Source organism: Castor canadensis, chromosome 3, assembly GCF_047511655.1.
Source record: "Castor canadensis chromosome 3, mCasCan1.hap1v2, whole genome shotgun sequence".
Taxonomy (NCBI): Eukaryota; Metazoa; Chordata; class Mammalia; order Rodentia; family Castoridae; genus Castor; species Castor canadensis.
In genome coordinates, this window is record NC_133388.1 from 131,107,192 (window position 1) to 131,123,724 (window position 16,533).

Sequence of the window (16,533 nt, forward strand, 5' to 3'; positions counted from 1 at the left end):
GAACTCTTCCTTTCCCTGAACTTTGCCTCTGATGTTTAATTGCCTGCATCCCTACCCCAGAACTGGGGCAATGATCATCAGAGTAAGCTCTTTAATGATGTTGTTTCTGACTTATTCTTTATGTGGAATATATTGTCCAAAGGTATTGCTTCCATAACATCTCTTCCCAGGTCACAGTTGAAAGGTAGCAATAAGTATTAAAGACATAGTCAAGCCAGCTAATAGCCTTTATATACCTCTTAGATGACCAGTAATGATCCACTGAGTCTCCACGGATTTCACAGAAAAGTTCCTTGAAATTTTGTTCAATGTAGAGCTCATAATGGGAAGTATTCTGTGTCTGAGGTGAATTGCCCAGGAGAAAGGAAAATTAAAACATTACTTAATGAGAGTGAACAGCCAAAATCAGGGCTTTGGTTTGCAAAAATGAACCTTTGAAGGCTATTTTGAGACATAAACTTCAGAGCTTTTTTGAGCTCCCTAACGTAGAGCTTGGAGGACTGACTCAGCCAAGGAAACGAATAACACAGGATGACCTTACCACGATGGATCTCCCATGCAGAGAAGACACCACAACCACTTTTTGAGGGAAAGGCCTAAAAGGACCTCAGAGAGGAAGGTAAGGAAGAGTGGTGTGTGTTACCTGGCCCCTGTAGAAGAGAACATTGTAGGGACCTTAGCAGGAGAATTCATGAGACAGAAGCCTAGAAATAATAAAAAGTATGTTACATCAGCATTAACAAACATGGAGAAATTCAGTATGGAGAAGATTAGTATCTCCCTGCAGTGTCCTAATGCTACCCAATGTTATGGGACAGAATTTTTAATTGACTTTCCAAAAGAGAATACAAATTGACCTAAAAGAAATAAGGAATAAGTTTAAGTTGATAAGATTAATTACCTGCCACTACTAGAAATGGAGGTTTGAGAGCTATGACAGCTCAGTTTAGGGAAATAAAATGCCATTTTTTGCACATGTATCTTGTGGTTAAGCATGGCTGTGTGGGATGTAGGAACACTGTGATTAATTGATGGCAAAAGTGGCATAAAGATTAGGCAGGGAGTTAGGAAATCTGATGGCTGAGAATAATGGCCCATTGATGTTAACAGAGTAACTCATGACATGCAACTGTGTCCTGTTGGCCTGCAACCTGCTCAGCCCATGCAGAGTGGAATGTTCTGGTGGCCATGATGACTGATAAGTGACTTAAAGTCTAGTTAAAATATTGTTATTATTGCAGTTACAAAATCTCCATCCACCCAGGCTCCGTGATAGTCCCAGTCTGACTATCAAAGGTCAAAAACTCTCCCCATTCAGTATGAGGGAGGAGTTAATGATACATAACCCAGCTTCCAGAAATGACCACCATCATGTCTGCAGATTCCAATAAAAGTTCAAAAATCTTAGGAACCTCAATTCCTTAGTCACTTATTCTTAAGTCTTGAGAGTGTAGTTTCACTTTGCTTTGTCTTAACAAACCTGATCCTTCTATTTCCATCCTTGAATTCTTTCTCCAGTGAGACCAAGAATCTTTTACTCTGGACATGATGGACTGGACCTAGTGAAAGAGACTTGTGAAATGTAAGAACATTATGATTAATTTATGATGAAAGTGTCAGTGACAAAAATAAAATTTCTTGATGGGAATGGGGTTTTGAACAGAAAACTCCATGGACAGAAGAATGAAGGATAGACAAGGGAGTGTAGACAGTCCATCCACCTACTCTTGCTCTTTCGATCAGCAGTGTCCTGGTGATTCACTAAGCTCAGGCTTCCTCTGGGTCTGAACAGGGGACTTCCCAGGGGCCATGCTACTGTAGAATAGACAAATGGTTACCTTTGTGTTGATAATTGCAACAGAAAACAAAATGATTAGTTTGATCATTTTGAGCACCAGCTCATTGTGAGAATTCAGTAATTACTGAATAAATAAAGAACTAGGTAGGAGCACCTACCATTGTATCCATCAGCTCCATCCCTGGATGTTACAGAAAAGAGTCCCAGAATCAGAATCAGTTCTGATTCTTCAGTTTCTTCTCAGCATTAGTACCAAGCACTCACAAAGAATTCACAGAAGGCTATCAAGAAAATGTACAAATGCATTATATACACAGATAATGTACATAAACACATAAATACACATTTTATGTGCATGTGTGTAGGCATTATATTAATGTGTGCATATATACAGTGACTCTAAATGCATATATATTTGTGTACATGTATGAATGTGTATATGTATACATACACAGATATGTGTGTGTTTATCCTACGTATCCTGTATGTATATTTGTATGCAAAAGTTTATCTCTACAAAATCATATCAGAAGGGGAACTGGAAGGATGAATTCAACTGGAGTCAAGACAACTCTTAAGCATTTAAAATAAGAAAAGTGGGATTTTTTATCCCAAATTGATTGTGACAAAATACTACCCCTTGCTTACCTGGTAGCAGAATGCTAATTTTACTGGAGTAGCAATATGCCTAACTAAAAGATAGCATTTTTCAACATCCTTTGCAGCTATCAGTGCCCATGAAGATGTATGCAGAAGCAGCAGAAACAAGTTTCATGGAAAATGATCTTTTTGCTTCATGCCTTACCCTTCTTCCTGTTTGAAACTCAAATGTGATGATTGAGGCAACAGCAGCTACATTATGAACTTGGGAAAGAAAACTATGGGCTGAAAATACAGACTAGAAGGGCAGGAGGCTGGAGTCCTGATGACTTTAGGGAGATATCATACTATTCTATTACCATCTACCTAGCCAATGAATGTACATCTAAATCTAAGGAACATTGACTACTTCAAAAAGATAGTCCAGCAGCAAACGAATCTTACATTTTTATTTCACTGACGATTCAGCAAATACAATCATTCATCATTGAACAACAGGGACATGTTCTGAGAAGGACATCATTAGGAGATGTCGTCCTTGTGTGAGCATCATAAGGTTTGTTGCACAAACCTAAATGGCGCAAGTCAATAGCTTAATGTGGTCTCTTGATGCAATCGAGGAATGATATAAGTCTGGGTTTGAGGCTGCCGCCAACATAATAAGGACTACTGTTTTACCACAAACATTTTTCATATGAGTAGAAACAGTACACTCTAAAATAATGATAAGTATAGTATACTAAACACATAAACCAGTAGCATAGCCATTCATTATCATTATCAAGTATTATGTACTGTATGTAGTTATACCGCTATACTTTTATACAATGGCAACACAGTACGCTTGTTTTTACAAACTTTACCATAAACATGTGATAAAACATCACAGGCAATCGGAAATTTTCAGCTCCAATATGTTATGGACAACCATTGTAGATGTGGCGGGTGCTGACTGGAGCATCATTAAGCAGGACATGGCCGTATTTATGGAGAACCCCCAGTGAGTTACAACCCTCATGGGGAGCTGGGGATATAAAGAGAGCTGGGCCAATCTGTTTGCTTAAGAAATTTATAGTCTAGCTTTGTTTATCAGTTTTTGTTGCTGTGACAAAATACTTGAGAAAATCAACTGAAGGGAAGAAAGATTTGTTTTGACTCACTGTTTGATAGCTTTTAGTCCATGGTAGGATAGCTCTGTTGCTTTGGGCCTGAGGTGAGGCAGAATATCATAGTGGAGAGCACATGGCAGAACAAAGCTACTTATGGCAGCCAGGAGAGAGAGAGACAGACGGAGAAAAGGCCTCAGTGACCTACTTTCTCCAGTTAGGCCCCCTTCTAATAGTCCATTCAACTATAAACTTATCAGTGGACTGACACATGGATAAAGTTAGAGCCTTCGTGATACAATCACCTCCAATAGCATCATCAGCTGAGGACCAAGCCTTTTGGAGAGGAGGATACTTCATATCCATACTATAACATTAGTGGGGGAAAGAGAGATACAAACCAGTAGTTATAGGATTAAAAGTAATTTAAAAGATAATGTCCAAGTGACCAGGTATGGTGGGCCATACCTGTAATCTCAGATACTAAGGAGGCAGAGGTAGGAGGGTCAAGAACCAAGTCCAACCTAGAAAAAAGTGCAAGACCCTATCTGAAAAACAGAATGCAAAAAGGGTGGGGGGCATGGCTCAAGAAGTAGAGCACTTACTTAGCAAGCACAAGGCCCTGAGTTGAAATCCCAGTACTACCAAAAATAAATACATAAAAACGATGTAGTAAACTCTGACCTATATTTATTATATTTTAAAATATTTCCTTTCTGTTATAATATATTTACTTCACATAATTTTCCATTTTTCATAAAGACATTGAGAGTTCTTGTGCCTATTAATAATAGCATTTGAGATTTTGTGGGGGCAGGGAAGTACTGGGGCTTGATCTCAGCTGGGGCTTGATCTCAGGGCCTCATGCTTGCTAGGTGGGTGCTCTCCCTCTTGAGCCAATCCACCAGCCCTTTTTGTGTGTGTGTTGGGTAATTTTGAGATAGGATCCCATGAACTATTCACCCAGGCTGGCTTTGAACCACTATCTTCCTGATCTCTGCTTCCTGAGTAGCCAGGATTACAGGCATGAGCCACCAGCACATAGATTGAGGTTTATTCTTAAATTAAATTCATCAAATAATTACTGAGTACTTGTCATATGCAACACATTGGCAAGGTTTTATGGAGGATATAAAACTACAACAGTCTTCATTTAGCTTTCTATGAGTCTCTGAGAGGCACAAAGCACAGTAAATCCACATGGCCAAGAGAGTCATTATTTTCTCTAGAATCCCTGATTATAAGAGAGACTTTTAAAAATACAGCACTGTAATATCTATTAGAAGAGGGCCAGCTGATAAGTATAGAAAGAAAAGTAAATTATAAAACCATCCCTTTGCATGCTTACACACTTAGTAGAGTGGCCAAGATTCAAAGCACTAACCTCACTAAATGATGGCAAAGGTGTGAACTATCAAGAATTCTCATTTCTTATTGGTGGGGATTTAAAATGGTACCACCACTTTAAAAGACAGCTTGGTAGTTTCTTACAAAACTAAACAATACTCTTCTCCTCTGAGCTAGCAGTCATGTCCCGTGGTATTTTATCCAAAGGAGTTGAAAACTTATGTCCACACAGAAACCTGCACATGATGTTTATATCAGCTTTATTCATAATTGCCAAAACCTGGAGAGTGAACAAATAAACAAATGTAGACAATGGGATATTATTCAACTCTAAAAAGAATTGAGCTATGAAGCCATGGAAAAACTAAGTGAAAGAAGCCAATTTGAAAATCTCTACACTGTTGACTCCAACTATATGACATTCTAGAAAACAAAACAATGGAAGCAGTAAAAAGATCAGTGGTTGACAGGAGCTCTGGGGGAGAGGTGATGAACAAAGTGAGCAGACTTTAGGGCAGTGAGATTATTCTGTGTGATACTGTAATGGTGGATGTATTACATATATTTTTCAAAACCCATAAAACCCTAATATAAATAATAGACTCTATGATAATTATGTACCTATGTAGGTTCATCAGTTGTAAAAGATGGACTGCTCTGGTATAAAATGGGGGTGGTGGGAAAGGTGGGGTTAGGTGGGGAATAAATGGGAATGCTCAGTTTCCTGTTCAATTTCCCTGTGACCTTACAATTGCTCTAAAAAAAAAAAAAGTAAAGTCTATAAAGAATTGTGTGAAAGATTGTGGTGATCAAGATAGTCACATGGAGTCCAAGTATCATTCTACAGACTTATAGGGGAAATGGGGCTTTGTGATAGAGAAAACTTGAGGTCGCTGCCTTCTAAAGACCGAATTTAGCATCACTAATAGTGGAACAGCTGACACTGGGCCTTATGATGTGTTGCAATGGAGAGGTCAAAAGTATTATGATATTTTCTTGACAAAAATTATTATTGTTTTGTTTTGGGTTTTGGTGGTACTAGTGTTTGAACTCAGGGACTTATGCCTACCATTTGAGCCACTTCACTATATGACAAAATTAATCATATGCAATATATAATCAAGCCTCTTAATCTAATGTGGAGTTGGCAGAAGACATGGGAAATGAAATTACAGTTAGATAACACCAGGAGAAAAGAAAATCAGACAAACAGAGAATAGGAGACCTTCTACAAGACACCTGGTCTGGACTCTTAAAGTCAATGATTCATAAATAAATAATTTTTAAAAGATGGGACAGAAACAGAATGAAATCATTAGTAATCTTTACGTTGTTTATAACATTTGTATTTAGTATTTTTGTAATTAAAACAAAAGGTTTTCAAACATAAAAATGTAAGGGTGGGGCAGAACTGTTCTCAACAAAAGGATATTAAAGAGAAATCACAACAAAAAATACAAAGCATGAATCTTGACAGGGTCTTTGGGAAGGGTGTGGAAATTTGCATATGGATTCCTATCATATGGTGCTTTGGAATTAAGTTTATTAGATCTATTAATCTTAGTGGGGTTGTAGAGCACAGCTTCCTTCTCAGGAAATGAGTTCTGATTACACTTCATGCAATTCACACTATCTGCAACTTTCTTTCTAGTGGTTCAGTCAGAGACAGAGAGGAAGAGATGGAAAGACAATATGGTAAAATGTTTGCTTCAGTTGTTTGATCTAAGTATAGGCTCTTGGAACATTTATGTTACATTTAGTCAAATTTTCTGTGTGTTGGAAATTTTTCATAATAAAAATTGAGGGAAAATAATGTATCCTGCCCATCAACTTCTTTCAGTGAGTCACCATATTTTCCTAACTAAACTAGGGATGTGTTTGTGTTCCCATGTAGAAATAAAGATTTCAGGAGACCATGGGAGGGCTGATGCCAATGGCAGTATTGCACCCATAAATCACTCTTTCACTAGACATATCTCTATTCCAGGCCACTTGGTGGCTGAAAGTATGGAATATGTCCCACTCACTGAGCCACTGCAGATGTGAGTAAAACACAAGTCAATTCTCATGGTTCACATATCTTTATCTTACAGCCAGACAAACATCAAAAGGCATGGGAAGACAAGTAAATCCAAAATTCACTTGCAACACAGCTTCTAGCTGCTGACATGAGCTCTGTTTGCTTAGGCTTTGTGAGGAAACTTGTGCCACCTGAGTGCACAAGACTAGGTTATACTAGGGCCTTTGGTCCCTCAGAAAAACATAAGAAGTATCTGTTGCTCAGACTAGTTTCTCTAGGCACAATTTACTCACTTCCTAAATAAGGGTATGAACTAATTCTGTTGTCATCTCTAATGTGTCTTTATTCCTTTACTCTGGTACTTTTGTTCACTTTTATGGCTTTTTTTAGTTTGAGTGAACTATGTAATGGACTGCAAGAGCAGGTGAAGGAAAGTGCTTGTATTGTGGCCGTGTACACCCATGCGAGCACCTGCACTTGACTCATGAATCCAGGGTACACATATTTAATAGCTTGTGTTTGGCCTCTCAGCAGGTTCTTACATTTACTAACAGCTCATGTAGAAAATGTGACTTGATTAACTCTAGTGCTATCTCTTCTCCAAAGCCGTCCTCAGCAGTTTCATAGTTGAGCCATGGTCCTAAACCACAGAAAAAAGCTTTCCATGGTCTGGTGTTGACCATCTTTATGGACAGATGGCAGCAAACTTGCTGTCATTATCAAAGAGGTTCTTGTGCAAGGGATAAAAACCATGGTTGCCTGGCATTTTGAAATTTATAAAGCACTTATTGTTTTATTATTTCACTATATTTGGCAGTCCTGAGAAGTGGACAGAATGCTCACTTCACAGATATGTAAATGAAGGCTCAGAAAGACAAACCATGCCCACAGTAAAGTGCTCCTCTAGTAACCAAAGGGCCAGCCCTTGAATCTGTGCCTCCAAAGTTGAACCCTGCTCATTTCAGCTGCAGGACTTGTGTAAAGGTCATACTGACATCTCCTCCATTCTCACTGCTAAGCTTTTAACCCAGCACTCAGCACATGCCTGATGACTGAAGGAAGGTCCTTGTGATTCAAGCCAAGTTTACTTAAAGTTATTCAGTGAAGTTGGCCATGCGTTGGTCAAAGGAGGAGGAGTTCTGGAATCACTGAGTCTAGGCTCTAGTTCCACTTCTGCTTATGAATGGTGCAATGCTTGGTGAGTTATGTCCCCACATGAGCCTCATTCTTACAGGGCTATGTTGAGGCAAATCTTTAGCTATCTTAAACAAATAAAAACGCCATTTTATTTTTTACAAAAACAGGAGAACAGAACAGGTCCTGCCTGGCAGGATGATACCAGTGGGAAGAGGGGAGAGGATATGGGGTTAGGGTGTAGGAGAGTGAATATGGTGCCAATATTGTGTATGTTTTATATATATATATATGTGTGTGTGTGTGTGTGTATGCAAATGTGTTTATGTATATGTACATGTAAATGTATATACATGTATGTGTGTTTATGTATATATATATATACACATATGGAAAAATGAGACCTGCTGAAACTATTCCAGGAATGGGGCGGGAGGGAGAGGGAGGGAATAAAGGAGAATGATGAAGGGGATAGAAGAACTTTTTTGTAACTATCACAATGTACCTCCAGCACAATTTTTAAAAGTCATGAAAACCACATCCTGCCACTTAGTACTTGATAAATGTTGCTTGTCATAATGCTTCATGATCTTTTTTCTGACTTCCTGATTGCCCTACTGCCCATACACCCACCTGGGAGCAATAATCTTTTCTGGTCAGCGCTACCTACTTCAGGAGTCACATGCACTTGTCTCTAATTATAAAATCAAATGCCTCCAGTCATCTGGCAACATGCTCTCTTAGTTCAGTGATAAACAATGAATGATTAGAAAAATGTCAAAACTCTTGTCCACCAAGTGCTGCCCAAGTATGGCAATACATTGCTAATGTTTAATCATTTTCATAGCAAGCTACTTTAATTTCTTTCAAGACAAATCAATCTTACACCTTAAGAACAGTTTTTTATACAGAGAAGATAGGAAGAAAGTCGCAATCGTCAATTGTTCTCCATATAAATATCATATGGCCCAGAACACTTTCTCCATCATACCCGTACTTGTTTTTAATAGACTATAAGACATAGTCTTCAATCATCAGGTGATATATGCTAATTGTTACTTGACCCAGAAAAGTCTATATAAGCTTGGGGAGTGAGTTTTCTTAAAGTTGTATCTCTTTCCTGACTGGAAAATTGAAGTCTGCATTAATTCTTAACAACACAAAGGTAAGTGAAAGTCCTTCAAGTTTTCCAAGGATAATACATTTTAGAATAGAATTAATATTTTCAATAAATTCAAACAGATTAATAGAGCAATCTGTAATGCCCTTTGTCCTTGCTCCACCTTAAAGGTAGCTTTCTAGATAAACTACAGGACAATCCTTTCTGCCCATTATTTTTTTGTTGTTGTTGTTCCTCTACTGAGAACCAGACTCCCTGTCAGACAAGACTGGGACTGGGCTCTTTGACAGGATGATTCTGGCACCACTTCCTGTGCAGCAGTCGTATGTTTACTAGTCAGGCTCCAGAACTAGAATCTGTCTTCCTCATGATGGAGGAGACTGTAAATTAGCAACTTTGAAGCTCAACACCTAATGCTTGGAACCTAACTTGGGCTTTTTTTGTTCCTTCCCTTCTGAAACCCACATAAATATTTCCAGTGATCTTTTGTCAAAAACACTCCCCTTTCTATTATATCTCCATGGAAATTTCTGATTAGACAGGGCTATCAGCAAGATGACAGCACCTTGTATCCATTGGCATCCTCAGTAAGACCCCAGGCACAATTCAAAGTTAATTCCTGACTGATTGAAGATGAAGAACTCAAAGACAACTCTTTTTTTTTTTTTTCATTTTTCTTTTATTATTCATATGTGCATACAAGGCTTGGTTTATTTCTCCCCCCTGCCCCTACCCCCTCCCTTACCACCCACTCCACCCCCTCCCGCTCCCCCCCTCAATACCCAGCAGAAACTATTTTGCCCTTATCTCTAATTTTGTTGTAGAGAGAGTATAAGCAATAATAGGAAGGAACAAGGGTTTTTGCTGGTTGAGATAAGGATAGCTATACAGGGCATTGACTCACATTGATTTCCTGTGCGTGGGTGTTACCTTCTAGGTTAATTCTTTTTGATCTAACCTTTTCTGTAGTTCCTGGTCCCCTTTTCCTATTGGCCTCAGTTGCTTTAAGGTATCTGCTTTAGTTTCTCTGCATTAAGGGCAACAAATGCTAGCTAGTTTTTTAGGTGTCTTACCTATCCTCACCCCTCCCTTGTGTGCTCTCGCTTTTATCATGTGCTCATAGTCCAATCCCCTTGTTGTGTTTGCCCTTGATCTAATGTCCACATATGAGGGAGAACATATGATTTTTGGTCTTTTGAGCCAGGCTAACCTCACTCAGAATGATGTTCTCCAATTCCATCCATTTACCAGCGAATGATAACATTTCGTTCTTCTTCATGGCTGCATAAAATTCCATTGTGTATAGATACCACATTTTCTTAATCCATTCGTCAGTGCTGGGGCATCTTGGCTGTTTCCATAACTTGGCTATTGTGAATAGTGCCGCAATAAACATGGATGTGCAGGTGCCTCTGGAGTAACAGTCTTTTGGGTATATCCCCAAGAGTGGTATTGCTGGATCAAATGGTAGATCGATGTCCAGCTTTTTAAGTAGCCTCCAAATTTTTTTCCAGAGTGGTTGTACTAGTCTACATTCCCACCAACAGTGTAAGAGGGTTCCTTTTTCCCCGCATCCTCGCCAACACCTGTTGTTGGTGGTGTTGCTGATGATGGCTATTCTAACAGGGGTGAGGTGGAATCTTAGTGTGGTTTTAATTTGCATTTCCTTTATTGCTAGAGATGGTGAGCATTTTTTCATGTGTTTTCTGGCCATTTGAATTTCTTCTTTTGAGAAAGTTCTGTTTAGTTCACCTGCCCATTTCTTTATTGGTTCATTAGTTTTGGGAGAATTTAGTTTTTTAAGTTCCCTGTATATTCTGGTTATCAGTCCTTTGTCTGATGTATAGTTGGCAAATATTTTCTCCCACTCTGTGGGTGTTCTCTTCAGTTTAGAGACCATTTCTTTTGATGAACAGAAGCTTTTTAGTTTTATGAGGTCCCATTTATCTATGCTATCTCTTAGTTGCTGTGCTGCTGGGGTTTCATTGAGAAAGTTCTTACCTATACCTACTAACTCCAGAGTATTTCCTACTCTTTCTTGTATCAACTTAAGAGTTTGGGGTCTGATATTAAGATCCTTGATCCATTTTGAGTTAATCTTGGTATAGGGTGATATACATGGATCTAGTTTCAGTTTTTTGCAGACTGCTAACCAGTTTTCCCAGCAGTTTTTGTTGAAGAGGCTGCTATTTCTCCATCGTATATTTTTAGCTCCTTTGTCAAAGATAAGTTGCTTATAGTTGTGTGGCTTCATATCTGGATCCTCTATTCTGTTCCACTGGTCTTCATGTCTGTTTTTGTGCCAGTACCATGCTGTTTTTATTATTATTGCTTTGTAATATAGTTTGAAGTCAGGTATTGTGATACCTCCTGCATTGTTCTTTTGACTGAGTATTGCCTTGGCTATTCGTGGCCTCTTGTGTTTCCATATAAATTTAACAGTAGATTTTTCAATCTCTTTGATGAATGTCATTGGAATTTTGATGGGAATTGCATTAAACATGTAGATTACTTTTGGGAGTATAGACATTTTTACTATGTTGATTCTACCAATCCATGAGCATGGGAGATCTCTCCACTTTCTATAGTCTTCCTCAATCTCTTTCTTCAGAAGTGTATAGTTTTCCTTGTAGAGGTCTTTCACATCTTTTGTTAGGTTTACACCTAGGTATTTGATTTTTTTTGAGGCTATTGTAAATGGAATTGTTTTCATACATTCTTTTTCCGTTTGCTCATTGTTAGTGTATAGAAATGCTAATGATTTTTCTATGTTGATTTTATATCCTGCTACCTTGCTGTAGCTATTGATGATGAAAGACAACTCTTTTTACCAGACTCAACTTTTGCCCCTTTTGGAGGGGAAGGGGTGCTAGATTACTTAGTATTTAAGACTTTAGATAGTAAAGTCATGGTGTGGATTCAATTTCCATCTTTGCTATTATTAACTCCGACCATGAGCTGGCTTACTGAGCCTGTTAGTAGCTGATAGCTGTTTTTTCACCTTTAAGATAGGGTAGTCATTTTGAGCATTATAAGACTTAATGAACACTGAGTACTTAGGATATGCATGGTATATGGAAAGAGTTCTATGATATTAATAATAATAGTAGTGAAATACCATTATTACTATCACTATTATTGTTATTACTATTATCATGGCAGTGGTGATTTCCTCAAATGGCTCCAGTCAATTTTAATATGGACTTTGTGTATGCCCATATCTAATTTCTACATAAAGTGATTGTGAAAGAATGCTCCAGTATAACAGAATTTAATTATCAAAAATTAAGGAAATGTGACCAAATACAAAAATTCTCTATTTTTTTAAAGGTGAGTCTAAGAAAAGGACACATTATCTCTAAGAAAAGCCCACTCTAATGGTAAGAACCTGGATAATAATTGAGGAGACCTCTGTCCCTGATTCCAACATTGCCTATTTTAGTAGCTAGTTGTGTGACTTTGAATCAAGTCTGCTTGATATTTGTTGTTACAGTGTCCTCATACAAAAGAGCAATATCTTCTCAAAGACATTGTGTAGGGAGCAGGTGACATATATTATTTGTAGTATAATAGTATTATATAAACAACTGCCTAATGAAAAGTAAAATTATATTAGATATAAGATCATCAACTATGTTCATGTAATAGAAAAATGACTGCACTGAGAATCCAAAGTCTTAGTTTCTTTGCACATAAGGCTGGGCGAGTAAAGGCACAAAGACTTCGTGTCTTAACTATAAAGTTCTCCTGGTAGCCTGTGACCCACATATCAGTCAAATAGATTATGTACAAGAAAGGGCCTTATAAATTGGACAGTGATAACATTAAATATTCTCATAATTTCTGTTCATATAATTTAATTTTTTCAGCTTTTGCAATTGTTGCTAAAGCATATAATTTGGGTAATTACTGTCTCAAAAGTAAATTCCCCTGTATAATTCATGTGCGTTGTAGTTATTGTAATATAATGACTTTACTACCTACCTTTTTCCCTAACAGAACATTGCTTTCTCTGGTCAACATGAATGCAATGGTGGACACTGCCATTTTCGGGGGGAAATTTCTATATTACTTTTTAGAATCTTCAGTTTTTAAGGTAATTCCCAAGAGAAAAAAAGAGTGCTGCTGGAGAGATTGTATAACAGGAGCTGGAAGTGGACTCGGGAGGATATTGGCCCTACATTTTGCCAGCCACGGAGCCATTTTAGTTCTCTGGGACATTAACCAAGAAGGCAATATGGAAATATGCAGACTGGCCAAAGAAAAGGGTTGTATAAAGGTGTTTGCCTATAAGTGTGACTGTAGCAACAGGCAAGAAGTCTACAGAGTTGCTGATCAGGTAAGCTGACTGGTATTATTTATTTCAGTGCCTGAAAAATACTGCATCTAGTATGCACGCTTACCAAGTATGGGAAGAAAGACTTTTTGTCGTGGTTTTCCACAAGATCTCTGTATGTTTCCAGCTAGATTCTGCATGTCAGAAATATGACTGCATGACCTCTGAAAAGGAGCATAGTATAAAACAGTACAAGTGGGGACTTGATCAGTCTTCAGAGTCCAGGGTTGCCAGACTGCTTTGCTTGGTGACTCACCAAGTGAAGTTTCTACCAAGTTGGTAGAAACTGTGTCAAGTCCTGGCTCTGCTGCTTATTGACTGCAATTTTTACCAACTTCCTTACTCTCTTTCTCAATTCCTGTTTCTTCATCTGTAAAAATGAAAGAATTGAACCAGGTGAACTTGAAGATCATGGGCAGCTTTAACTTTCTATGTTTTAAGGTTCTAATGTCTCTAAAATTCCATCCTGCTGTGTGGCAATTCCGTGGTCATCATCTGAGACTATAAAGTATGGAGAATTGGGTAGAAGCATTTAGCAGATTTTTAAAACAAGCTTCTTCTTAGATTTAACCTACTGATATCTGTTCTAACTTCATGCTAAATACTGATAAATACTCTAATAATAATAGCTAAGAGTGTGTAGTTATCACAAACTCTAACAACAATGAATAAGCTTTGAGGAAGTATTTTAACAATGAGGGATGTGATGAGTGAAGCCTATTCAGATCAAGAGAGAGGTATGCAGGACCACCAAGGGAAGCATCAGGTGGGTCACAAGGCAGAGAGAAAATAGGGATAGCAGACAAGTGCCTTTATTGTGGTTTCTGCAGGAAAGAACAGGTAATACAGGGTAAACTGGCTTAGAATTGGCTAACTTGAACAATTTCAGGGTGCTTTAGGGCATACAGACTGTCTCTAGTTTTCTGGAAGCTGGTAGTTATGGTAAGCATACAGTAGCCCAGAGTGTGAGAACCTAATAAAGAGGAGTGGTGGGACTTAACTGCCCACCCAAAAGAAAAAAATTCTTGGCTGACCTCTAGCCAGGGCCACAAAATTGAGTCAAAAAAAACATACAAACAGGAAAAATAACAACTAGGGATGGTGGAGTGGCTCAAGCAATAAAAGTGTCTGCCTAGCAAGCATGAGGCCCTGAGTTCAAATCCAGTGCCACCCAAAAAAGAAAAAAAAAACAACTATATTACAATTAGTTACTATTCTAAGCAATTTGTGCACATAACTCACACCATGATCCCCTTAGTTGTACACCATTACATCCCCATTAACAAATAAGGAAACCAAGGAAAAGAATGAATGTACAACTTGCCCAAGATCACAAAACTAGTGTTTGCAACCCAGGTACCTAGGAGCTTCGGGGGCATACAATTTCATAATGAGGTCTCCAAGAGCTTTTCTTTACCCTTTTGCAATCTAAATTCCATAAATAGAATTCACTTATTGATTCGTTCAAAGATTAGTGAATCACTATTCTGTGACATGGACCTCTGAACCTCCCTCTTCACTCTTCTCCTTTGCTTTCTATTACGACCTTCTTTGGGGGCCCCAGAGGATTTGTTCTTTATAACTCATTGCTAAGTAATGAGGGTATGCATATTATAACTCCCCACGTGCGTTTTAGTACAGAGTAAATACAATCAAAGCTAGTCCTCATTTTGCAAAAGGAAAAGAAATATGACAGGAAAATCTTCCAGATGAGAATCTTTGGAGTGAGCTCAAGAATGTCATCTGCACAGTGGGAGCTCAGGTTCCAATAGCATGTACTACTCACATCAGGGCCCCTGAAAAAGCCTTCTGTTCTGATCTGTCATATATAATCTTCACAAAGAAGTAGACACTACTTTTTTTCTCCATTTTACTAATGATGAAACAGAGGCAGAGAGAGTTTAAGGAACATAGCCAGATCACGGAGCAGATAAGTGATAGAGCTTAAGTGTGACCCCATCTTCTGGGGATGAGAGTCCCTGTTGCATCCCCAATGGGGCATCAGTAAATGGGTCAGCAATGGAAAGACCCCTCATAACCTCCTCTCTGTGTTCCCTATCCTCTCACATTCCAATAAATCTTTCCTTTTTAGATAAAATTTTCTTGATAGCCTTTAGAAAAGCAGCCTAAAATCTTTAATCAAAAATAAATTTTCAAGCTCTGGTTGTGGTAGTGTATGCCTATAATCCCAGCTGAAGCAAGAGGATTGACAGCTCAAGGCCAGCCTGGGCTTCATAGTGAGTTCCAGGCCTGCCAGAGCTATATAGGGACACAGTCTCAAAAACAGTGTAATTAACATTATTATTATTTACCATTGCAATGTATGTGAATCTTTCCTTATTTTCCATGATCCTATAAATACAGCTTTTCTAAGCCAACTACTCTTTTTGCTTCCTGGCTTAATTTTAATTCTTTATCACCACTCAGGAAATACAAATGCTAATGGTAAACTTTACCTACAAGAATTTCAACAAACTACAAGCCTTACCTAAATCCTTGAAATTTGTAGGATACTCAAACAGCAATGGCAGTATTCTAATGTGGCATATTAATTAACTTTCCATAACTAGATGGAGATAACATTCTCATGTCCACCACAGGAAGAATATACAGAGCTGGGCATAGTGGCCTGTGTCAGTAATCCCAGCACTCAGGAGGCTGAGGCACTTGGATCATGAGTTCAAGTCAGTTTGGGCAATACAGGAAGAACCTGTTGAAGAAAGAAAGGAAGGAAGGCAGGGAGGGGGATAGGGGACGGGGGAGGGGGGAAGGAGAGAGGAAAGTCAATATACAAATAGTTTCTGTTAAAATAACGAACTTCACAATTTATTTCCAAAGTCTCAAGTCTAATCAATCATTAGTATTCATTGTGTGTGTGTGCACACGTGCACATGCACTCACGTGAGATCTGTTTGTTATAGCGCTAATTTTGGCCTATGAAGAACAGTAAATTTGGGTGACAGCAGCTTTCATGAGTGAATCGAAATTGAGTGTGAATCACACTGCCTCTCAAAAGTAACAAGTCTTTTGGCAAAAATGGTAATTTCTCTGAATCTGATTCCTCTTCATAAA

At 38.3% G+C, this 16,533-nt stretch overlaps 1 protein-coding gene and 1 long non-coding RNA gene across 2 annotated transcripts in view; both read left to right on the top strand.

Moving 5' to 3' along the window:
- The first annotated feature begins 277 nt into the window (after window positions 1-277).
- On the top strand, window positions 278-5,445 carry LOC141421337 (uncharacterized). Its single transcript, XR_012445930.1, has 3 exons — window positions 278-619; window positions 1,519-1,582; window positions 2,524-5,445. It is a non-coding gene; the product is annotated as an uncharacterized lncRNA (long non-coding RNA).
- Window positions 5,446-9,123: 3,678 nt separating this feature from the next.
- The window catches only part of LOC109702465 (short-chain dehydrogenase/reductase family 16C member 6-like), a 35,209-nt gene continuing 27,799 nt past the window's right edge, over window positions 9,124-16,533 (top strand). The window contains 3 exon segments of the mRNA XM_020187804.2: window positions 9,124-9,170; window positions 12,456-12,505; window positions 13,125-13,464. Of these exon segments, the coding sequence (XP_020043393.2) occupies window positions 13,147-13,464 (318 nt within the window). The 5' untranslated portion in view covers window positions 9,124-9,170; window positions 12,456-12,505; window positions 13,125-13,146.